Source organism: Miniopterus schreibersii, assembly GCF_964146895.1.
Source record: "Miniopterus schreibersii genome assembly, chromosome: 6".
Classification (NCBI taxonomy): domain Eukaryota; kingdom Metazoa; phylum Chordata; class Mammalia; order Chiroptera; family Miniopteridae; genus Miniopterus; species Miniopterus schreibersii.
In genome coordinates, this window is record NC_138107.1 from 87,547,899 (window position 1) to 87,568,442 (window position 20,544).

At 53.9% G+C, this 20,544-nt stretch overlaps 1 protein-coding gene across 4 annotated transcripts in view; it reads right to left on the reverse strand.

Annotated features, from left to right (window-relative positions):
* Positions 1–1,821: 1,821 nt before the first annotated feature.
* The window catches only part of PRKN (parkin RBR E3 ubiquitin protein ligase), a 618,945-nt gene continuing 600,222 nt past the window's right edge, over positions 1,822–20,544 (reverse strand). For 2 of the 4 annotated variants that reach the window (XM_081141124.1, XM_081141123.1), the window contains exons 10-12: positions 13,957–14,037; positions 5,834–5,951; positions 1,822–4,216 (exon numbers count right to left, since the gene is read on the reverse strand). In XM_081141124.1, coding sequence (XP_080997250.1) covers positions 4,104–4,216; positions 5,834–5,951; positions 13,957–14,037 — 312 coding nt within the window. In that variant the 3' untranslated portion in view covers positions 1,822–4,103. The remainder of the gene's footprint in view (positions 4,217–5,833; positions 5,952–13,956; positions 14,038–20,544) is intronic. The other 2 variants (XM_081141126.1, XM_081141125.1) reach the window with 2 other exon arrangements.

Consider the following 20,544-nt stretch of genomic DNA (forward strand, 5'->3'; position numbering starts at 1 on the left):
CGTGCTTCAGTGCACCGCGGGAAGTCACAACCTGGGAGTCGGGTGTATTTCTTAAAAGCTGAATAAAAGCCAACTGATTGAACCTGGGTAATTGGGTGAGTAGATAACCCTGCAGCATGAGCTCCTCCCGCCGGGCACGCGGCTCTCCTTTTGAGGCCACCTGTGCAGGTGAACGGAATCTCTTCGCGGGCAGTCCCAGCCCCTGTCCCTGTCCCTGTCCCTGTCCCTGCGCGGGGTGCCCTGGGCACAGTGGGTCAGGACCCGGAGCTCAGCCTCCGAGGAAGCAGGGGAGGCCGCGCCCAGCTGGCCGCCCTCGAGCAGGCCGGTCCCTTCGAGGGTCCTTCTTCCCGGTCAGACGAGGGCCGGGCCGGGGGAGGAAGACGGCTGAGCGCGTCCAGCTCTGAGCAGAGCGCCTGGCACGGGAGCACGTGGTAAACGATCGCCACCAGTGTCATGAACTCGAACCGGATGTTTTTAAACAAGAGATTCATTCCCAAAGGGAGGTGTAGATCTTCCCATGAGAAATCCACACGCTCGCTCTTCAAGACTGAAGGCCAAGGGAAGGTCCCCGCGGCTCCCGGCTCAAGGTGCAGCAGAGACGCATGTCCCTGTTCCGTCACCTGCGTCGTGCGGGAGCTGGATCACGCGTGTCATTCCAGCTCCGGCCTCAGCTAGAATGAGGCCCCAGGACTGAGGGACAAGACCTCGGACGTGCAGCGGCTGATTTTCCTATTCGGGGGAAATGGACTCACCTACCCTCAAGACGCCCTCACAAACATGCCGCCAGCGAGATCGTTTCCCTCAGAAAGGCGCCTGCGTCTCTAACCGGGGACTGTCTGAACGCGGTGCCCTGTGGGCTCCCAGGTCCCCCGGCTGGAGCGGCCCGGCCCTCTGAGCGGCTCGCGTGGCTGAGCGGGTTCTGCGCCGGGCCGACACTGGGCCCGCCGTCCGGGCGTGATCCTAACAGGTCCGCGCAGGGGCACACCTCACGCTGGCACTCGCTCCACTTCTCAGCAACGCTCTTTTCTAAAGTGGAAATTTCTAGAACGTTTGCCTTTGACCTTGGGTCCCGTGCCCTCGGCCGGCGCTGCTCGCGTCCTGTGCTCCCCCAAGGCCTCGGGGGATGGCGGGTTGAGGTCAAGTCGCACTTAGGGAACAAAGAAGGGAAAAGCGCTTTATTTACATGGGGTTAAACATCCCAATCATGGAGACTGAACGATCGCCACTGAAAGGAGAAGCAGCCTCCACACACACACTGCGTTTTGAATTCTCTCTAACGTAGCCGCCTGTCATACCAGCGAACCGGCCGCATCTGTGACGCCCTCGCCTCTCTCTCCCCTTTATTTCCCCAGTTGGACAGTCTCACTTGCTAAACTCCCTGCATGAGTCTACACCGCAGGGCAGGGCCGGGATGTTTGGGGCGCGGGGAGGTCCGCAGGGAAGGAACAAGCCAGGTGGGTGCCCGGGGTGACTCGGGGGACACGCGGAGCCGAAGGAAGGTGAGAGGACGGGGGGGGCCCACCCGCGTCCCGGGTCCGTGGTCTGGGTTCCCGTTTAACCCTCACAACGGTCAGGTACCTACTGTGACTTCCAGAGATAAGCCCTGACCCCGGGAAGGTGGCAGAGCTGGGTGACCAGACAGACAGGAGCGACAAGGTGGGCCCTGAGCTGTGAGTGCAGGTGCCGCTGACAAACCCAGGCGGGCGACGAGGCCACTGCCGACCGGCGTCGAAGGCGGGGGCGGGGGGCTGCTGGCGTCTTGGGCTCCCCTCCCGCACTGCCAGCATTTACTGAAAAGAGATCTTCAAAGACAGACCCAAAAGCTTTTCTGATGCTTTTATTGACAATCTGAATACAGCCTTAGGCCTAGTTGTCAAGTATTTCTTTACACACTTCAGAGAAAAACAGGCTCCCCGGCAAAGCCTTTACTTCCATTCTGCGCCGAGTCCCCGCGCGGTCCCCGGCCACGCTCACACCTGCTCGCTCACAGCAGCTTGTGGTGCACATTCGTTCACAGTGGCTTTTCCCTTAAAGTGTTTTAAGAAGCAGAATTCTATCCTGGCAAAGAGCAAACAAACGAAGCCGGCCGCCAGGTACGGAGCGGGGACCTGGGGCCTCACCCGGGCCTGGCGCAGGGGGCAAACCTTCGGGCACCGCACACCGGACAGCACGGGGATCCGGGACCAGGCGACGAGGGCGGAGTTGGGACGCCCAAGCCCTGGAGCGTGTGAAAGCCTGGTGCCCGTGAGGAGGGAGCCCCGGTGCCTCACGTGGGGTGGGCGCAGGGAGCGCTGCTGACGGGGATCGTGGGGGGCAGTCAGGCCCTGAGTGATTTCAGGCCCAGCACCGGCACCTGCGCTGGGCCATGGGGGCTCAGCCCGTGACCCTCCTCTCTCCCACTCACGGCCTCGGCTCCCGTTAGCTCTGCACCACCCGTGGGCTCCTGACTGAGCCTGGCGGCCTGGGGGCCACACCGGCAGAGCGAAGCCGCCTGAGGCTGCTGGGGCAGAGGGAGAGCCGGAAGGGCCGTCCCTGGGTGGAAGGCCCCGGAGAGAGGGGCGAAGGCCCTGGGGCATTTCCTGAGGCCCCTCCCTTTCCCCTCGCAAGGGTTTCTGGTGCTACTTCTTCGAAGAGAAGTCCTGCCGCTGGTTTTATAATTTCCAGGGTCCCTACGTGCAGAAGGGGCCCCGTGGGCTGGTGGACTCGTGACGCCCTCAGGAAGGTCACCATCGCCCCGAGGAGACATGGCGAGGACGGAAGACACTGGGTACGCTGTTCCTGAGCCTCCCGCGCGGCAGGAAGTGAGGTTTGCGTATTTAGAGTGAACACACCTTTTTGATGGGGGGCAAACGCCTCAAAAAAGAAATAAAAGAAAAGTTGATCAATACTCCATCCAGCCCCCGCTAAGGCCAGGAAACATCCGTGAGTTCGGCGGCCGTGGAGGAGCCTGAGGTCTGCAGGCTGGGGGACAGGGACGCGGGGGGAGCGAGCCCTCCTGGGGCCGGCGCGGGGGGGGGGGGGGTCACTGTGATTGTCCTGGAAGCGGCCTCTTGAAAGGTTGCGCTTAAACGACCCGCTCTCCCGTTACCACTGAGAATCGCTATGAGACCACGTCCACAAACGCCTCCTGCCCGGCACCTTGTCCACGCAGTTTGCAGAGAAGCCGCGTGTGACTGGCTGCAGGACCACGGCTGAGACTCAGATGAGAGATTTGGTAATATTTCCAGAAAAACTGTTCCTAAAGTTGCAAGTAATTAAGTGGAGTGAAAGTGCACTAAGTTTTAATTTCTTCTCTGCAGTTTAGACATTCGAACTACCCTGGTCATCCCTCACCTAGGTGACAAACCGAGGCAGGCAGCCCCGGGTGTCGTCACCGCAGTAAAGGGAGGGTTCGGGGGGAGACACGGCCTTTGCACTGCCGCCTGTGGTCCCTCGGGAAGCCGCGCTCTGGGAGACTGTCGGAGCTGCGAGCTGCGCTCCGAAGGCGGTGAATCGAGGCCTGAGGGTCCAGTGCCGAGTCCTGAGGGTCCACTGCTGAGTCCTGAGGGTCCAGTGCTGAGTCCTGAGGGTCCACTGCCGAGTCCTGAGGGTCCACTGCTGAGTCCTGAGGGTCCACTGCTGAGTCCTGAGGGTCCACTGCCGAGTCCTGAGGGTCCAGGGCCGCCGACCTCAGAGAAGCCCAGAGGGCCCCTCGGACCAACTTCCCAGGGTGCCTGCGCTTCCTCCCAGTGCCGGCGAAGGTAGAGGGCAGGAGATCAGCCCCGAGAACCCCTGAGAACGTCCAGCCTGCCTTGAACTCACTCGAGAATGACAGTGCCTCTGAGATGCGTGTCACCTGTGGGCTGCACGTCACCTGTGCTCTTGCGGGGGGGAGGGGTTGCTGAGGCCCGAGACTGTTCTCCCTGGTCTCACATCCAGGGCTGCTGTTTCCCACGGGACAACGAGAGGGATGCCCCGTACCTGGTTTTGTGATTTTGGAAACAACTGTGTGTGTGCGAGTGTGCGCAAGCGTGCGTGTGTGCATATGTGTGCGTGTGTGGAGAGGGAAGAGTCGCAGACGCTGGTCGCTGTGTCTTGGGCGGCCAGCGGCGGGCCCGCGGCAGCTACACGTCGAACCAGTGGTCGCCCATGCAGGCGCGGCTCCACTCGCAGCTGCAGTTCCAGCACCACTCCAGCCGGCACTGGGGCTGCGGGCACTTCATGTGCATGCATCCTCCTGGGGGCAAAGGACACGGCAAACTCTGGGGGGAGGACCTCGCCCCCACCCCACGCTGCTCAAGACGCGGCTTCCTGAGGGCCCCCCCCCGCCCCGCCCAGCCCAGGGGCGTCTGAATCGAGGAACACAAATCAGGACACACACAGCTTTCAAAGTGGTGGCGCTAGGGCCCTGGCTCAGTGGTCAGGGTGCTGGCCACGAACCGAAGGGTCCCAGGTTCGATTCCCAGTCCAGGGCACGTACCCCTGGACGTTGGGGTTTGATGCCCAGCCCAGGTTGGGGCGCGTGTGGAAGGCAATGAATTGATGCGTCTCTCTCACATCGATGTTTCTCTCTCTCCCGCTCCTCCCTCGCTTCTACTCTCTAAAAATCAATGCCAAAAATTTCCTTGGGTGAGGGTTACAAATAAATAAATAAATACATAAAAGTGATGGCAGTTGGGACGAAATGTCACGCCCACCGAGGACCAATTTTATGTGTCACTCTGACCTCGCTGGCTTCTCCTGAAGGGCGAGTTAGAGACAAACGCTGTGTGTTTTGCCAGCAGGATCGATTCCTTCTTTAAGTAGATATTAAGTTTAATATTGCGAGTCTACGTTAATATACTAAATAATGTAATATATAACATGTAACGATGTAAACATATACTATGAATATGTTTTTCATATTCAAAGTGTAAACATATAGTTTCAAAGTATAAACATTTACTTTGACTTGTTTCAAAGGTCATTTAAAAATTACAAGTATGTGGAAGATAAAGGGAAAAACTCCCTCAGGATCCTTTTATCTCAGTGTTTCCCACTTAGGACCACACAGTTACAGGATCCTATAATTTTCCACACATATCTAAGGCTTGTACGCTTACGATGCGATTAGCATAATAAAGTAACGGGATGCCGTTCAATCACTTAAGCTTCTCTGGAGCATCATAAAGAGCCCCTGAGAACACACTCGAGGGCAGAGGAACAGTGAAGGGATGCTGGATGAAAGACCAAGGAGGTTTTCCTGTCCTACAAGATCCTACGGCCATAAACTACTGGCATTAAAATAAGATTTTTTCACAGAAGCCAGGTGGCAACGGCACAGCGAGCAGGAAGGAGGGATATTCACGGGCGGCCCTGTCTTCCTCCCGGCCGCGCACACGGGGACCCTCGGGGGGAGGAGGGAGGGCAGAGGAGGTCTGCAGTTGTTTGTAGGGAAAATAATACAATAATTAATCAATAATAATACAAGAATAAACTCCGTTTTGCGTGCTCACAACTGCAAACCTACTTCTGCCCCAGCCTGTATTAAATTTGCGTCCTTTAAACGTCGGTGATGTGGGACGCGCCCTCTCCCAGGGCCGCAGCCTCTCTGCTTCCTGCCCCCCCCGCACCCCTCAGCCGGGGGACTGGAAGGCTCTCCTATTATTAATAAGTGATAATAAGGGCGATGGACAGGTGAGGGCCTGGGCTCAGGAGGTCAAGGGAGCTGAGGGGGGCGCTGGGATTCAGTCGGCGGGGCTCCCAGGTCCCCGAGCTGGGTGCCTGGCTATGAGGCCCTCCCGGAGCTGCTGGCCGTCAGGCTCCAGGAGGAGCTCAGCGGGCCCCGTCCCGTGGTCCTGTGCCCCCGGCTCACCATTCTTCTCCACGGGCACGTGGCAGCGGGGGCAGGGCTTGGTGGTCTTCTTGATGGTTTCTTTGGAGGATTCTTCCCAGCGAGCTTGCTCCGCGGCCTTCGCATCCACCCTGTAGACCTGGGAAAACGAAGACGCGGGAGTTGGAATTCACTTCTTTTTTTTTTTTTTATCTCCACCCGAGTTCCCAGTGCTTTTCAGAGAGAGTAGAAGGGGCCGGGAGAGAGAGAGAAACATCGATGGGAGAGAGACACGACTGTTCGCCGGGGATCGAGCCCAAAACCGCGGCAGGTGCCCTTGACTGTAATCGAACCCGAGACCCTTCAGTCTTCAGGCCAGCGCTCTAACCACGGAGCCAAACTGGCTCGGGCCGTTTTGTGTTTTTTTTTTTAAAAACCCAACGGATTCTTGTGCTCACAGCCTGGAGATGTGGATTCAGTCAGTCTGGGGTGGGGTTCAGAAATGTGAATCCTTAAAATGGTTTGCCAGGCACCGGGAGGTTAGGGAACCTTCCGCTTGGGCCTGAAGTACATTCAGCTGGGTGCCTGTTAGGACTTTAGCCCTCAAGCTACGAAGCGAGGACTTGTTCTTGCGTTTCTAGGGGCTGAGGGTTTCCTGTGACTCGCATTTTCGCCCCGTGCGAGTCTGTGGCTCCTACAGGGCCGTGTGTGCTAGTTAGGCCGGTGCGGGCTCACTGCTCGCCCATCTCGAGGAGGAACCGAGTGCGAGTGCAGGCGGGGGCCGGGCAAGTCTCTCTCCTTACACCTTTGATGGCTAACAACAGCAATTGTGGTAATTCCCTGCATACTTTCAAAACTGCCTCTGCCAGGTCAGTGCTGGCACGGCCGCTCACGGGAGGGCCGTGGTGTCTGCTTGCGCGGCCCTGACTGCTCCGTGACACTGGGGCGTCGCAGGAGAAGTGGCTCAGAGCAGGACCGGGGGCCGTCGTGCCTGGGTTTAACCCCAGCTTCACTCTGCTCGCTGTGCGGCCGCAGTCAGGTGCCTAAGCTCGGTCCATGCTCATCCGTGAGCGTGTGAACATGTACGCGCCTCCCAGGTACGAGCCTCCCAGGTAAGCACTGCGAGATGTAAGTCAGTGAGATGAACACGCAAGGAGCTCGGCACAGAGCCTGGCGCCCTGAGAGCGAAGTGTTTTCTATGATAACTATCATCATTTCATCATCGTCATCACCATTTCTGACGACACGGGCTATGGGAGTTTGGGTAAACTGAAAAAACTGCTGAAGGCCTGGATTGGCCTTAAGTCTCCTTTAAAAAATACAGGTGTGCCCTGGCCAGTGTGGCTCGGGTGGCTGAGCATTGTCTGTGCACCAAAAGGCCGCTGGTTTGATTCCCAACAGGGCACATGCCCAGTTTGCGGGCTCCGCCCCCGGTGGGGGTGGGTGGGGGGGGTGCGGGAGGCAGCCGATCGATGATGTTTCTCTCTCAAATTGATGTTTCTGTCTGTCTCTCCCTCTCCCATCTTTTCTCTCTCTCAAAAAAAAAAAAACCAATAAAAATATTTTTAAAAGAAATAAATAAAAATCCAGGTAAATCCAGGTGCCCTCATAGAGGTTTTTAAATCTGTGCCTGGGAGATGCTGCTGATATACTTGTAGGTTAGAACTAAAGAGCCTGTGCACATACGTGCCTTTCCTGCCATACGAAGCTTGTCTGTGACATTCGCTTAGTCAATAATCAAACAAGTGTGTCCTAGTTCTAAAAGTCGATCTGAACCCATTTTCCGAAAAGGACCAGATGGCCATTAATTACTGAAAACACAGACGGCTCCATTCGGATGTGAATGTTCTCAGGTGAATCCCAACTTTGAAGAGGTGCCTCTCGCGTCCACACCGGGTGCCCAGGCAGCACTGGCTCCCACCCCAGACCGGACGCCTCTGCAACGCAGGCCCCCCCCAGCCAGGGCCGGCTCAGGCGGCTCTAGGCCAAGCCCAAAGCCTGTGAGCAGCCCGCCCCCTGCTGGCGAGCCGGGCACCGCACCACCTGTCAGGCACACAGGTGTGAACAAAACTTAAACTTTGTTGTTCTCACATTCTTGAAACTGTTATTCTTTTTTGGGAAAATTTGCATATATATTTACCTCTCTCTAGAGAGAGAGAGAAAAAAATCCCCCGAGTGCTAGGATGTAACGGAGCATCTTGCCCAGGGCTGGGTGGGCTGCCAGGCTGCAGTCTCTCTGCTCAGTTCTAAACACCCCGGGCCATGCTTCTGCTTCTGCTTCTGCTTCTGCGTGTAACTTGGAAGATTTTTTATGAGGACGGTACAGTGGGGGTTTCTGTTACTGGTGCAAAGCTTACTGGCTACCAGCTCAGTCTGCGGGATTCGATCTTAACTGCTTCGTGGAGGGGAAAGGGAAGGAAATAACGTCTATTTGCCTATTTTGAGATTGATGGTGACGTGGAATCACATACATATCAAGAAGCAAGATTATTGATAGGTGCCGTTTATTGGGAACTTTGAAGTGCTTCGTGTTCAACTATTACCACAAGTTGATGAACCGGGAAAGCCTGCGCCTGAGCAAGGAAGGAAGAAAAGCTGCCTTGTATTTCTGATACCAGAGCTCTCTAGCTCATGGCTTGCTTAGGACGGTCATTACTAAAATTAACATAGGAGACGGCATGAGAGGTATATAAATGAACTAAAGTCAGCAAAGTTAAGTCAGGGGCCTGCTACGGGCTTGACTGGAGATAAGAGCTGACCATGAGGAGCCTCCAGACAAAGAAAATTCCTGCAAAGATTACTATCTACTCACCCATCCCTGTCGTTTACTCAGACCATAAACGGAAAACACAAGGCCACAGCATATACCTTGTAAAGGTTAAAGTTAATCCCAACATTTTCCCCCGCTCTCTGTTTCCCCATGCCAGTAACCTTCCATAGAAACTACGAACGGATATGTAAGCTCCATCTCCCGAGACGGTGGGGTCTCTTTTCCGTCTCCCGTGAGGAGAGCCCACTACTCCATCTGTATAGCAGCCGCCCTGTCTCTCGGCTTCACTAAGAAGCTCCCTGTCACTTTCAACTCTGTGCTAGCTCACATCTGAATTCCTTCCGACAGTGGGTCCCGGACCTTCGGGTCCCGGACCCCCGGAACGCCTGCATCAAAATGATACAGGACTTGGAATTTGGAAGCATCACTAGTGTAAAGAGGAAGGCAGAGCAGAGAACAAAGCTTATCCTTTGTGAAAGGGAGCTATTCTGGAACAAAGCAGACAATTGTTTTTGCTGAAATTGGCACAGAGGCCCATTCATTCAACACACGCTGGGTGCCTGTGACCCGCGGGCACTGCTCTAGGTACGAGGGACACAGAAAACAAAGATGACAAACACACAGCAAATGGAAAGCACCTGCCTCGTGGCGCTGACGTGGTAACAGAACAGTGGCCCTAAACCGTGGCTGCGTGAGCGGCACCGGAGGGACCTGTTCCAGCACAGATTGCTGCAGACCCCCCACGGCCCCCGCCTAGTTTCAGACCCAGGAGGTCTGGGCGGGGCTGGGAATCTGTGGTGTTCACACGGCTGGTCTGTGGGCGACCCTTCGAGCAGCCCCGCTGGCGGAGCGTCTGCGTACGCCGCACGCCTGTCACCGCAGGTAGAACGGATCATGTGTGTGTGTGTGTGATCCAGCCCAAGCTGTCCAGTCCCCAGCCCGAGCCATCCTGGGGGAGTGGGCACATCGGGACAAGGACTGCCCTGTTCTGCTCATACCGCGAACGCCAGGCCCCGGGCTAGGCGTTCCGCGTCATTTCATTAAATCTCTTTCATGCCACGATCCCATATCACAGATGAGGAAAGCAGGCCCTCGAGAGGGTAATTCACTTAGTGACTACTACAGCGAGTGTACCTGTCAGGTCCTCCAGACAGAGGGAACTGACAGGATACACATGTGCCTATATAAAGCATACGGATTTATGTACGGAATTGGCTCGTGGGATTGTGGGACTGGCAGGTGCAAAGGTGGTGAGGCAGACCAGCAGGCTGGACGTCAGGCAGTTTCTGTGGTGCAGTCTTGAGGCAGAATTCCCTCCTCTCTGGGAAACCTCAGTCTTTGCTCTTAAGGCCTTCGACTGATTGGGTGAGGCCCACCCCCGGATGAGTAATCGCCTTACTTAAAGTCAGCCAATTGTGGATGTTGACCGCATCTTCCAAATTCCTTCCCAGCAACACCTGGACTGGTGTTTACCAAGACAGCCGAGCAACACAGCCTAGCCAGGTTGACAGAAAAATGTACCCATCACAGCTGGTCAGGGCCGAAACTCATGTTCAAGACCCGATCTGCGTGACTTCCAAAGCATCCGCCTTGGATTCCTCGCAGGGCGCGGCGGGGAGATAAGAGATGGGCAGCTGGTCCTGCTGAAGGAATGAAATGTGGGCCTGGAGGACAGCAGTGGTCCGCGTAGGCGCTGTGCCCCCCCTCGCACTGGGCAACTGCTCCGTTGGCTAGGAGGTGCTTGGGTAGAGTGGGGAACCGTTTCCCCACAGAGTCTACACACCCACAGAGTCTACACACCCCACGTGGGTGACAATGTGTACACCCCCCCCCATTTTAGTCAGTGAGTGACGCATTTAGAGCTTCCAGGACCCAGCCCTTCTTTGCTCAGAAATGCTGCCTTTATGGAAACAGTCCTTGTTTCTCTGTTGTCATTAGAAAACGGTAAACACTCCTCTTTCCCCAGGTCACGTCTTGCAAAGCATAGAATTTCCCTTAAGGATTTAGCGCCATCTGGTGAAGGAGAGGCGCTCAGCAGACGCGTCCCCTCTTCCTGCTGAGATGCAGAGGTTGGTGGCGTGTTCCCCCGGGGGAGAGGTCTCAGGGTGTGCGTGCGTGTGTGTGTGTGTATGTGTGTGTGTACATGTGTGTATGTGTGTGTGTACGTGTGTGTATGTGTGTATGTGCGCGTGTTCATTTATCTCTCAGTGTTGTCTTTCACTTTCTCTCTATAATGCCCGGCATTTGCAGCATTCAGCCCTAAAACCAGGCAGACCCCAGAGTTTTACGGTTCTGAGTACTTCACGCTTATAAAAAGCTTCACAGACGTCTCCCTGTTTAGAGCTCGGTCGCTCAGTGGGCCTTACTGACCCCTTGTGGCAGGTGAGGGAAGCGCTGTGAGCATTGTGACTGGGGGGCGGGTAGTGAAGGAATCACGGCCGCTGGGGACACCAGCCCTGCTCCGCGGCCCCCCCCCCCCCCCCCAGCCAGCCGTCCAAGTGCCTGGCCTCGTCTCTGGCACTTCCTCAGCTCCCTTCCACTGAACGACAAGTGAGGACGCACCTGTATTTACTGGAGATCATCACAGTCGTTTGTCTGCAGGTCCGCTAAGTCGAGGGCTTAAGTGAGGGGCATCAATAAAGCTGTCTTACTTAAACCACCAAGTGATTCAGGGACTACACTCCCAAATAACTGGGCTCCTAGACCTCCGGCAGTAATAAAGGCCCCTGTCTCCAATTCTGGGGCCGCACTTTTGTGCCACAGCAGCAAAGGGCTGGGAGACCACTGGGATGAGATGCAGAGGCAGGTGCTTCCAGGAATCGAGGCTCCCGCGCCCCCGCGGGTCCCCCTCCTCCACGAGGGCGCACGTCCCCCAGCCTCTCCTCACAGATGGCAGCGGTCAGGGTGGGGTCGCGGCTAAGGGGCCATCAGCTGGAGATTCTTAACCTTGGCTTTCATTGGCGCCAGCCCGGCCTTCCCCTCTCGGGCAGTCTTTGCCTCCATTCCTTCACCACTGAACACCTCTGCTGAGACGCCCAGAATGAACTTGTCCCCGGTCCCTGAAAATACCGCGTCTGTGCCTGCGTGCCCCCTTCCGGTGCGTGGCACCACCCCCCACCCCAGTTAGAAATTCCAGCATGGACCTTAACTCGTCACTTCTCTCGTCCTGCCTTCTAATCGTTGGCAGGCCTGTGGCTCCCACCTCAAACCCAGGGCCTCTCTGCATCCCTGCTGCACCCCCCTCCCACTGCTTCCAGGGACAGACGACTTTTCCAGGTTCCTTGGTTGATTTGCTCTGTTTTCAAATAAGAAAAATCAGAGGCTGGCCCAGTGACCAGAGCTCGGGGCAGGGAAAGCTGTATGGCAGGGAGGTCTTGTTGCAGGGCCATCTCTCCTTGAATTCTCCCCTGGCTAGCCCTCTCCTGAATCAACTATTCCTCCCCTGAACTCCCAGCATATTGATTGATTGTGGCATCTAATAAAGTAACATACACCTCACGAGATCAGGGAATTTACCCCCAGAGCCTACAACAGACCTAGCCTATCAGAGGTGTTTAGCGCATATTTCTCGAATGAATAAGAGGATGTCTTTTCTTTATAGATGCCACCATCACTCAGCAAACATCTGTTAAATGTCTACGTGCCAGATGCCGTCTTGGGCCGGGGGGATGCAGGGAGGGACAGAAATTCCTGCCTCTGCACCGGTGTCCCTGCAGCGCCCTCTGCTGGAAGGCTCTTTATTACCCCATTTCATTGTCCTCTTGACAGACTGACCCACCTTCCGTGACTTTTCCAGGAAAGCATTATGCAAAGGGGCATATCTTCTAAATTCGGTTTAGCACAATCCCATCATTGTCTGCTCCCTGCAGCCTCCCCTATGGCTCTCCTCTGAGCCTCTGAAGAGAAATACATGTATCTGCATTTTTTTTTCTCCCCCCCAGCAGGATGACTGGCCTACACAGACACTCGATTTAATTCTGCCAGTTGATGGTGATTGCAGACGCAGGCCCCTTGGTTACTGGTCATCTATGCTCAAGGCCAGCTCGAACTTCCCCCCATTTTTCCCAGTTGAACATGAAGGCTTTAGTGACTTAAAAAAAAAAATTGGGGCGACCTCAATCTTTAGTACCAAGGTTGGTTGGTTCCTCTTGAATGGGGAATGAAGGAGACTACTGGTGGGCAGGGCACCTGGACAGCTGTATGTTAAACAATGCTCTTCTTTACCTTACTGCTGCTGTTTTAAAATGAACAGGTGTTGGGGTATCACTCCTGGAAGCCTGTGTCCATGGTTGTGATCCTAAAAGCGTATGGATTTAAGTTGCATGCAAGACCAGATCTATTTCTCAGAGCCTCAGGCTCTACCCTCTGGGCTACAGTGATGCCGAGGCAAGGGCGGGGTGGTCTCAAGGTCATTGCTATTCCTGAGGTCAGTCCCCGGTAAGCTCCCATCTGAATGCTCCGGGGCTAAAATAAAATCAACCGAAAGAGCTTTCGCTGCCTCTGCTATAGGAATGGCAGTTCAGGGCTAAATATGCCAGTATGCTCGTGGCCGACATTTAGGAGCTGGTGAGAAGACCTGAATTCACTAATTATGTTTATTTAATTAAGCTAATACTGAGCAAATACGTCCGCAGAATACTTACAGGGATGTACTTTGTGCTCTGACTTCACAGCATTCAGGTATTTAAAATTCTCTACTGTGAAATTAAAACGTTCTGGAGTTTCCGTGTTGATTTATGAGGCTCCTGTCAACAGAATGACTAAAGGACTTATCTGGGTAGATGTGGTGTTTAAACCCTTGTTAACATCTGTATCGGGGGAAATAATGCGCACATTCATCAACTGTGCCGAGGGTTCGAGTCCTTCTCCCGAAGGCCTGGCTGATCATAATTCATAAATAAAAAGAGAATGCGCTTGCGTTTCCCTGAGCCTGAAACAGCACACGGGAGAGCGAGGCTCGGTAAACAACGTTCTGAACAACCTGGTCGAGACTGAACACAAGGTAGCTGGGTCACGACATTGCTCCCGTCATTTCATCCATGGAGTTCATACCCCCCGAAGATTCTAAGCAGGGACACTTTTGACAAAAAATAAAGTATGGGCTTGGTATTATTGATTTCTCTGATGTCGAGGCTGTCACACTGCATCGCCTCTCCTCTCCAGACGCCCCCGGCCGCTGTGCCTCGCCCCTGTTCCAGGTGCCCCATGGACGGACCGAGGCCCCTCCGCACCGGGCGCCTGCAGCTCCACCCGAGGGGGGCCTGGCTCTGGAAGGGGCAGGACGGCCGGGCACCCACAGCCCCGCTCCCAGGGCTGCCGGCTCCCAGCTCTGATGGCCCCGGGGAAAGCTCCTCTCTCCCACCCCACCCTGAGCCCGAGGGAGGAGGGCGCTTACCTGGGCGGCGGCTCCGGGGGCGGCCAGGGCGCTGCACTCCCCTTCGTGGAAGGCGTCCTTGCAGTCCCGGCAGAAGACGAGCTGCGGGGGAGCACACGGTGGGTTAGAGGGGCTCCCGCAACAAGGGGCCATCGCAGGGCTGCTCTTTTCTAAGCTCATCCCCTCCACACCTCTGACTCGCGGGACGGTTTCTGTGTGAGGTCACTTTTTTGCAAAGAGACATGAAGCTCTATTTCCATTTAGATGGGACCGTTGGCTCTTTCCTAGAGAATGTCCCAGGCACTATAGTCGGGCTTTACAGTTGGAGTCGCATTTCCTGCCCTCAAGGACACAGCAGGCAAATAAATACCTGTCGTCGAGTGTCACTGGTGTTAGAAGGCGAGAGAGACAATCTCACTCAGGAGTTTCACAGCTACTATTGTTCACACACACAGAGGGCTTACGCGTTCACGTGAACGGACGTGGCTTTGTATCGAAAGCCTGGTACGGAGTCAAGAAACGGGCTGAGCCGCATCCCTCACAAATTCAAACGTTGACGTCTTTTCCCCCCTCAAAATACAAAACTTTGTTTTTCATTGAGGTGGAGTCGACGTGCAAAACCATGCGCGTTTCAGGCGTACAACCTAATACTTCCATATTTGTATATATTACAAAGTGAGCGTCACCGTGTCCCGTTGACACCTGTCACTAGGCGTAGTTGTGGATTTTTATCCTGTGATGAGAACTTTTAAGATCTGTTATCTTAGCTGATTTCAAATATGCAAGTCTGTACCTTTTGACTCTTTTCACCCATTTTTGCCCCCCCCCCGCCCCCCGGCAACCACCGATCTGTTCTCTGTACCCATGAGCCTGGCTGGTTTGTTTGCTTGTGGCTGCCACGTATAAGTAAGAGCGTGTGCTATTCTTTCCCTCTGTCTGACTTATTCCCTGAGCATAACGCCCTCAAGGTCCACCCACGTTGTCACAAATGGCAAGACTTCACTCGTTTTTATGGCTGAATAACATCCCATTATACACGTCACACCTTCTTCACCCATCCGTCCATCCATGGACACTGAGGCTGTTTCCAGTGGCCGTGGGAGTCACCGGGTTGGCGTCCCTGCTTCCTTCAGATACATGACGCCCAGGAGTGGAATCGCCGGGTCACGGGGTAGTTCTGTCTGAGCTTTCTGTGAAACCTCCGTAATGTTTTCCACAGTGGCTGCACCAGTTTACATTCCCGCCAGCGGGGCAGAGGGTCCCCTTTCTCCGCACCCTCGCCAGCACTTGCTGTTTTTTGTCTATTTGATGAGAACCGTTGGAACCGCCGTGGGGGTGATGTCTCACGGTGGCTGGAATTCATTTTCCCACCACTGTCTGGAATCACCGGACAACCTCCGGAGTGTCCTTCAGCGTCACCGGCCAGGCTCTAGAGGCCACTGTCTGACCCAGGGGATTAGACACCTGCCAACCGAGACACCCCGGGAGAGAAAGCCCCCTCAGTGCCCGTGCCTCAGTTTCTCCCTCTGAAGAACCAGAATAACGCTCTTAACTTCCCGTGAGCAGCGGGGAGGCAGGTGAGATGGCCGCGCAGGCTGGCGACCCCCCTGGCACGAGGGGCCTGCACCGCGGGGGGCGGCCGGCTGATGCCCTCCCGGTTCCCCGGCTGGAGAGGGCGCGGCCTCGCCCTCGGGTTCCCTGGCAAACGCTGCTTTCGCTGTGGGGCGGCGAGCTCGCGGGAGGGCCGGGCAGGGAAGGGGTTCCAGAGAGAGGCGGGCGCCGGGCCGGGGCACGAGCCCCGAGGGAGGCCGTCCCGTCCCCCTGACGGGGGGCTCTGTCCCTTCTGCTTAAGCAGGGGTGTGGGGACCGCGTGAGCATGACACGCGCTGGAAGGGGTGATGTGTCGCTCTCTGGGCCCGGCCTGAAGAGCGGGGCAGCTTTACCACCCCTTTCTCGGGACAACCCCTTTCTCAGGTCACTCGCTCTGGGCCCGGCTGCCATGGAGAGGCGCCCGGGGAGGGGACCCGGGGCCCGCAGCCCCAGCGCGTCTGAGCCCCGTCAGCGGACCCGCCGGGCCCTGGCTGGTGGCCTCAGGGGCCCCACGCGGGACAGCGGCCTGTCCTCACAGGGCTCTGCCCAAAGGCAGGGTTCCCGGCAAAGCAAAACAGGAGCCAGACGGTTGCTGTTGAAATCATGAAGCTTTGGAGTGCTTTTGTTTTTTACACAGCAACACAACTGATAGGGTAACGGCCCCGAATGTCTGGGAAACTCAGGAAAGTTCTAGATTCTTGAAAGTTCTCCAATTAGCCTTGTATAGCGTAAGCCAGGAATTTTGCTCTGTTTTGCTTAAGATGAGACTGATTTGAACTGATAAACAAAACTCCAGACAAGCTGGATATAGAAAAAAATCAGCTTTATCCCTAAATACGTCGCCTCCTCCTGGCCTCAGAGAGAACAGACTGCGAGGCAGGTTTCCCTTTGTGGTCGCCCCCACGGAGACGGGTTTGCCCCCTCCCCTGGGTCCAGTTTCTTGTTTTAACAGCTCATCTGAAATTATCTTACCCCCAGGACTTAACCGACAAGAAAGGCAAGTGCTTCATAAGGAAAAGGCCTCTCCACAGACCCGCGACAAGCGACCTTCCGGCCGTCACGCTCAGAGCAGTATATATAGTCTTACTTTCTTCTCCCAGCAGTAGGGCTGAACCCAAAGCTTGTGGGGTGTAAACTTCGCTTAAAGGTTCAGGTTGGGGTGGCCCCGTTGGTGAGAAAGTCGTCCCCATAGGCCAAGGTTGCGGGTTCAGTCCCCTCAGGGCACACAGGAAGCAGCCGATGACGGCATCAGCAAGTGGGAGGACAGGCCGAGGTCTGTTTCTCTCTGAAGTCAATCGAGAAAAACAATTCCAAGGCTGCGGTTGGTGGGAGAGGGGTGTGCGTCAGGGTGCCGTGCAAATCGCCGGTGCCACCGGGTGCGAACTTCCGACTTCCATTTTCCCTGAACTGAAAGCTCACCCAGTGAACAGTGAATGGACTGGGTCCTAGGTTTTCCTCTTAAGCTTTTTTAAAAAAGGTATTTGCTCCTCTTTGGGTTTGCCTGAGACCTGTTATTTTGCTCTTACGTGCTGTCCTGTGTAACTGTGTGTCACCGTGTGCGTGTCACTGTGTGTGTAATGGTGTATGTGAGTGCGTGTGAGACTGTGTGTGTGACTGGAGTTTGTTACTGTGTGACTGTGAGTGTGACTGTGTGTGAGTGTGTGTTTGGTACTGTGTGACTGTGAGTGTGACTGTGTGTCTAAGTGTGACTGTGTGTGTGTTTGTTACTGTGTGTCACTGTGTGTGCAACAGTGTGTATGTTTGCTACTGTGTGTGTGTCTGTTAGTGTGTGTGACTGTATGTGACTGTGTGACTGTGAGTGTGACTGTGTGTGACTATGAGTATGACACTGTGTGACTGTGTACATCTGTGTGGCTGTGTGTGTGTTTGCTACTGTGTGTGTGGCTGTATGTGTGACTGTGTGACTGTATGTGTGACTGTGTGGCTGACTGTGTTGCTGTGTGTGTGACTGTGTGTTTGTTACTGTGTGACTGTGTGTGTGAGTCACTGTGGCTGTATGTGTGACTGTGTGCCTGTGTAGCTGTGTGTGTGACTGCGTGTGACTGTGTGTTTGTTACTGCGTGGCTGTGTGTGTGGCTGTGCACGTGAGTCGCCGTGGCCGCCTTGCTCCCTCGCGGGGCAGAGCTCACTGCGCGGTCTCACCCGCTGCTTCCCGGGAGGCAGGCTGACCCCGGGGCTGGCGGGGAACACGCTCCACATCTTGTTAGCCGCTGGATGAGATATGAAATCAGTTTCATGGGAGAGGAACAGCCCGGAGCTTGATCAGTTTGTCAGAATAAATAGGCCTTTCCTGACACAGAGACATTAAACTCCCTTTCACACGCTTACAGAGGGAATGATAAACCCACCCAGAGAGGGAAGAGCACGTGGAAGTCAGAGCCCCGCCGGTTCAACACGGCAAGCGGCAGGGGAAAGCTGCAAACATCCGCCGTGCTAATGTAACGCTGGTGCGCTGGTTAATTTGCTTCTATCTGGAGAGGACAGCTTAACTTTAGTTACACCAAGCAGTGGGCCGCTTTGCTGAAACAACTCCACTCCGTCTCACACAAGATGAGGAGCTGTCCAGAAAGTCTGACTCGATCTCGAAAATGGCCAGGTTTTTGATGACAGGACCTGGAGCCCAAGACTGTCGACAAAGTGCTGGTACACATGCTTAGGCCTTCAGTTCCCAAACTGTGTACCGGGACACCCTGGGGTGCCACCGCAGGCTCACAGTGGGGTACGTTAAATTTTTGAGGAACACGCAGTGATACTCAGCATCTGCTAGATACCGTGTGAATTACTGACCCAAGGCAGTTCTTGGGGCTCATGTCCCTTGTGCCACCCTCCTCTTGATGACATCATGACGTCATACGTTTGCAAAGCTGGGTGTTTGGAGGTTACTGTGATTAAAACAAAAACAAGAAACCAAATGACGACCACCACGTGAACATCCGTTTGGAACAGGAGATGTAGTTATTTAAGAATGAAATAAAAAAATATATATTTTTCAATTTATGTGAATTATTTTTTTCCAAATGATTGTTAAGTTACTAAGACATTCATTCTTACGTTGTCTGGACCAAAATAGTTAAAGAAAACAAAGCAAAACTATTTTGGCATCTCTTTATTGATTTCAGAGAGAGGAAGGGAGAGGGAAAGAGAGAGAGTCATTGATCAGCTGCCTCCTGCAGGCCGCTGACTGGGGATCGAGCCCGCTACCCGGGCATGTGCCCTGACAGGGAATCAAACCGCGATCTCCAGGGTCCTAGGTCGATGACCAACCACTGGGCCATGCCAGCCGGCAATAATTCTTAAAGCCTTTTAAAAATTATAAAAGTAATACATTCTCATTCTGTTGGTCCTCTGAGCTCTACCCCTTATTCAGTTTGGTTAGAGAGCAAGATGTAGCAACTGTACTGTCTGAGCTCCCACGAAGTTAGTGTTGTGTGCCAGCTTGGCCGGTTTACCGTCCCCGGTTATTTCATCAAGTGCCAGCCTAGGTGCTTCTGTGACGGCATCCTGCAGGTCTAGACGGTCTGTGATGTTTCCTTTAAGAAGAGACACTCCTAGGCAATCGCATGGGCCCGGCCCAATCAGTTGAAAGGTTGTAAGAGCAGAACTGAGGCTTCCCCAAGAAGAAGAGAGTCAGTCCATCTGTGGACAACAGCTTCAGGCTACACCTGAGAGATCCAGTTGCCCTTCCTGGTGGCCAGGCCCATGGATCTGGGACTTGCCTGGCCAGCCCACAATCACATACGCCAATTCCCTGCAATCAATCTCTCTCTAGGTACGTCAATACAGATGCAGAAATAGAGGTATTGATACATCTGTATGTATCTATAGATCTATGGGGATAACTGAGTGTATATCTCTATCTCTCTATCTCTATCTCTATCTCTATCTCTATCTCTATCTCTATCTCTATCTCTATCACTGTCTCTGTCTCTGTCTCTGTCTCTGTCTCTGTATCTGTATCTATATCGTCTATACTATCAATATCATTTCCAACTGGTTCTGTCTCTGCTAGAACCTCAGCTCCTACAAAAAATGTCACCAGGTCATTTACTCTTTTTGAAAGCACTTATGTGAAAAATAGCACTATTTGAATTTTCTAAGTGATTTGCAAAACTGTCGTTCAAATTTCTTTCTGTGTTTGTTTTTAATTCCAAGTACCCACAGGACAGTTCCTCTTGAAATTCAACCCCAGGAACAAGTGCATCCCTTCCAACAGGGCAATTGTTTCCCTTGATTTGACCACGAGAATGGGAACCCAATACAGTTTTCTCTTTGGCTTTAGCTGCCTGGGGGGTTGGTGCCAACTTCTCGCTCAACTGTTGTACTTAGCTCATCCTAGGTGCCCCAGGTGAGGTACACAATATTAAGACCACTACTTATTAAACGGTAAGTTCAATAGGATGACTTCTTTTTTTTTAATAACTAATAGCCAAACTATTCTTACCTTTCAAGTCATATTTTTACCTTGCAGTTAATATGTGTTGGGTATTTGTGTTTAGGATGAATAAAGTCTTGGACCTGGACAACATATAAGACAACGGCCTATTACAACACATGGAGTCACAGAGTAGATCTTACACGTTTAAAACTCAGAGATGGCTTAGTGGTTAGACGTAAAGCCTCTAGGTCAGAGTGCCCTGGAGTCAGAGGCCTTTCCTTTCCTTTTCTATGTGTTTCCTTTATTATCCTAACATCTCTTTGCTTTAGTTTTTTTGCATCTATAAGGAAGAAATAATACGACAACTAATATTTCACAGTTTCTGGCACATAGTAAACACAGTAAGTGGTTTTTTAAAAATAGAATTACAATTTTTATAAACAATAAAATTCTATAGAAAAGTAAGGTGACAGTAAAGCACCTTGTTAATGAAAGCAGTTCCCAGTATATGGATAGTAATTACTATGTGAAAGTTATTAACCGAGAAAACTGAGAACCTAAAAAAACTGAGGACCCCGTCAGGGACGCCAAGCCTGTCGGCTCCCAGGACGGCTGTAGAGAAA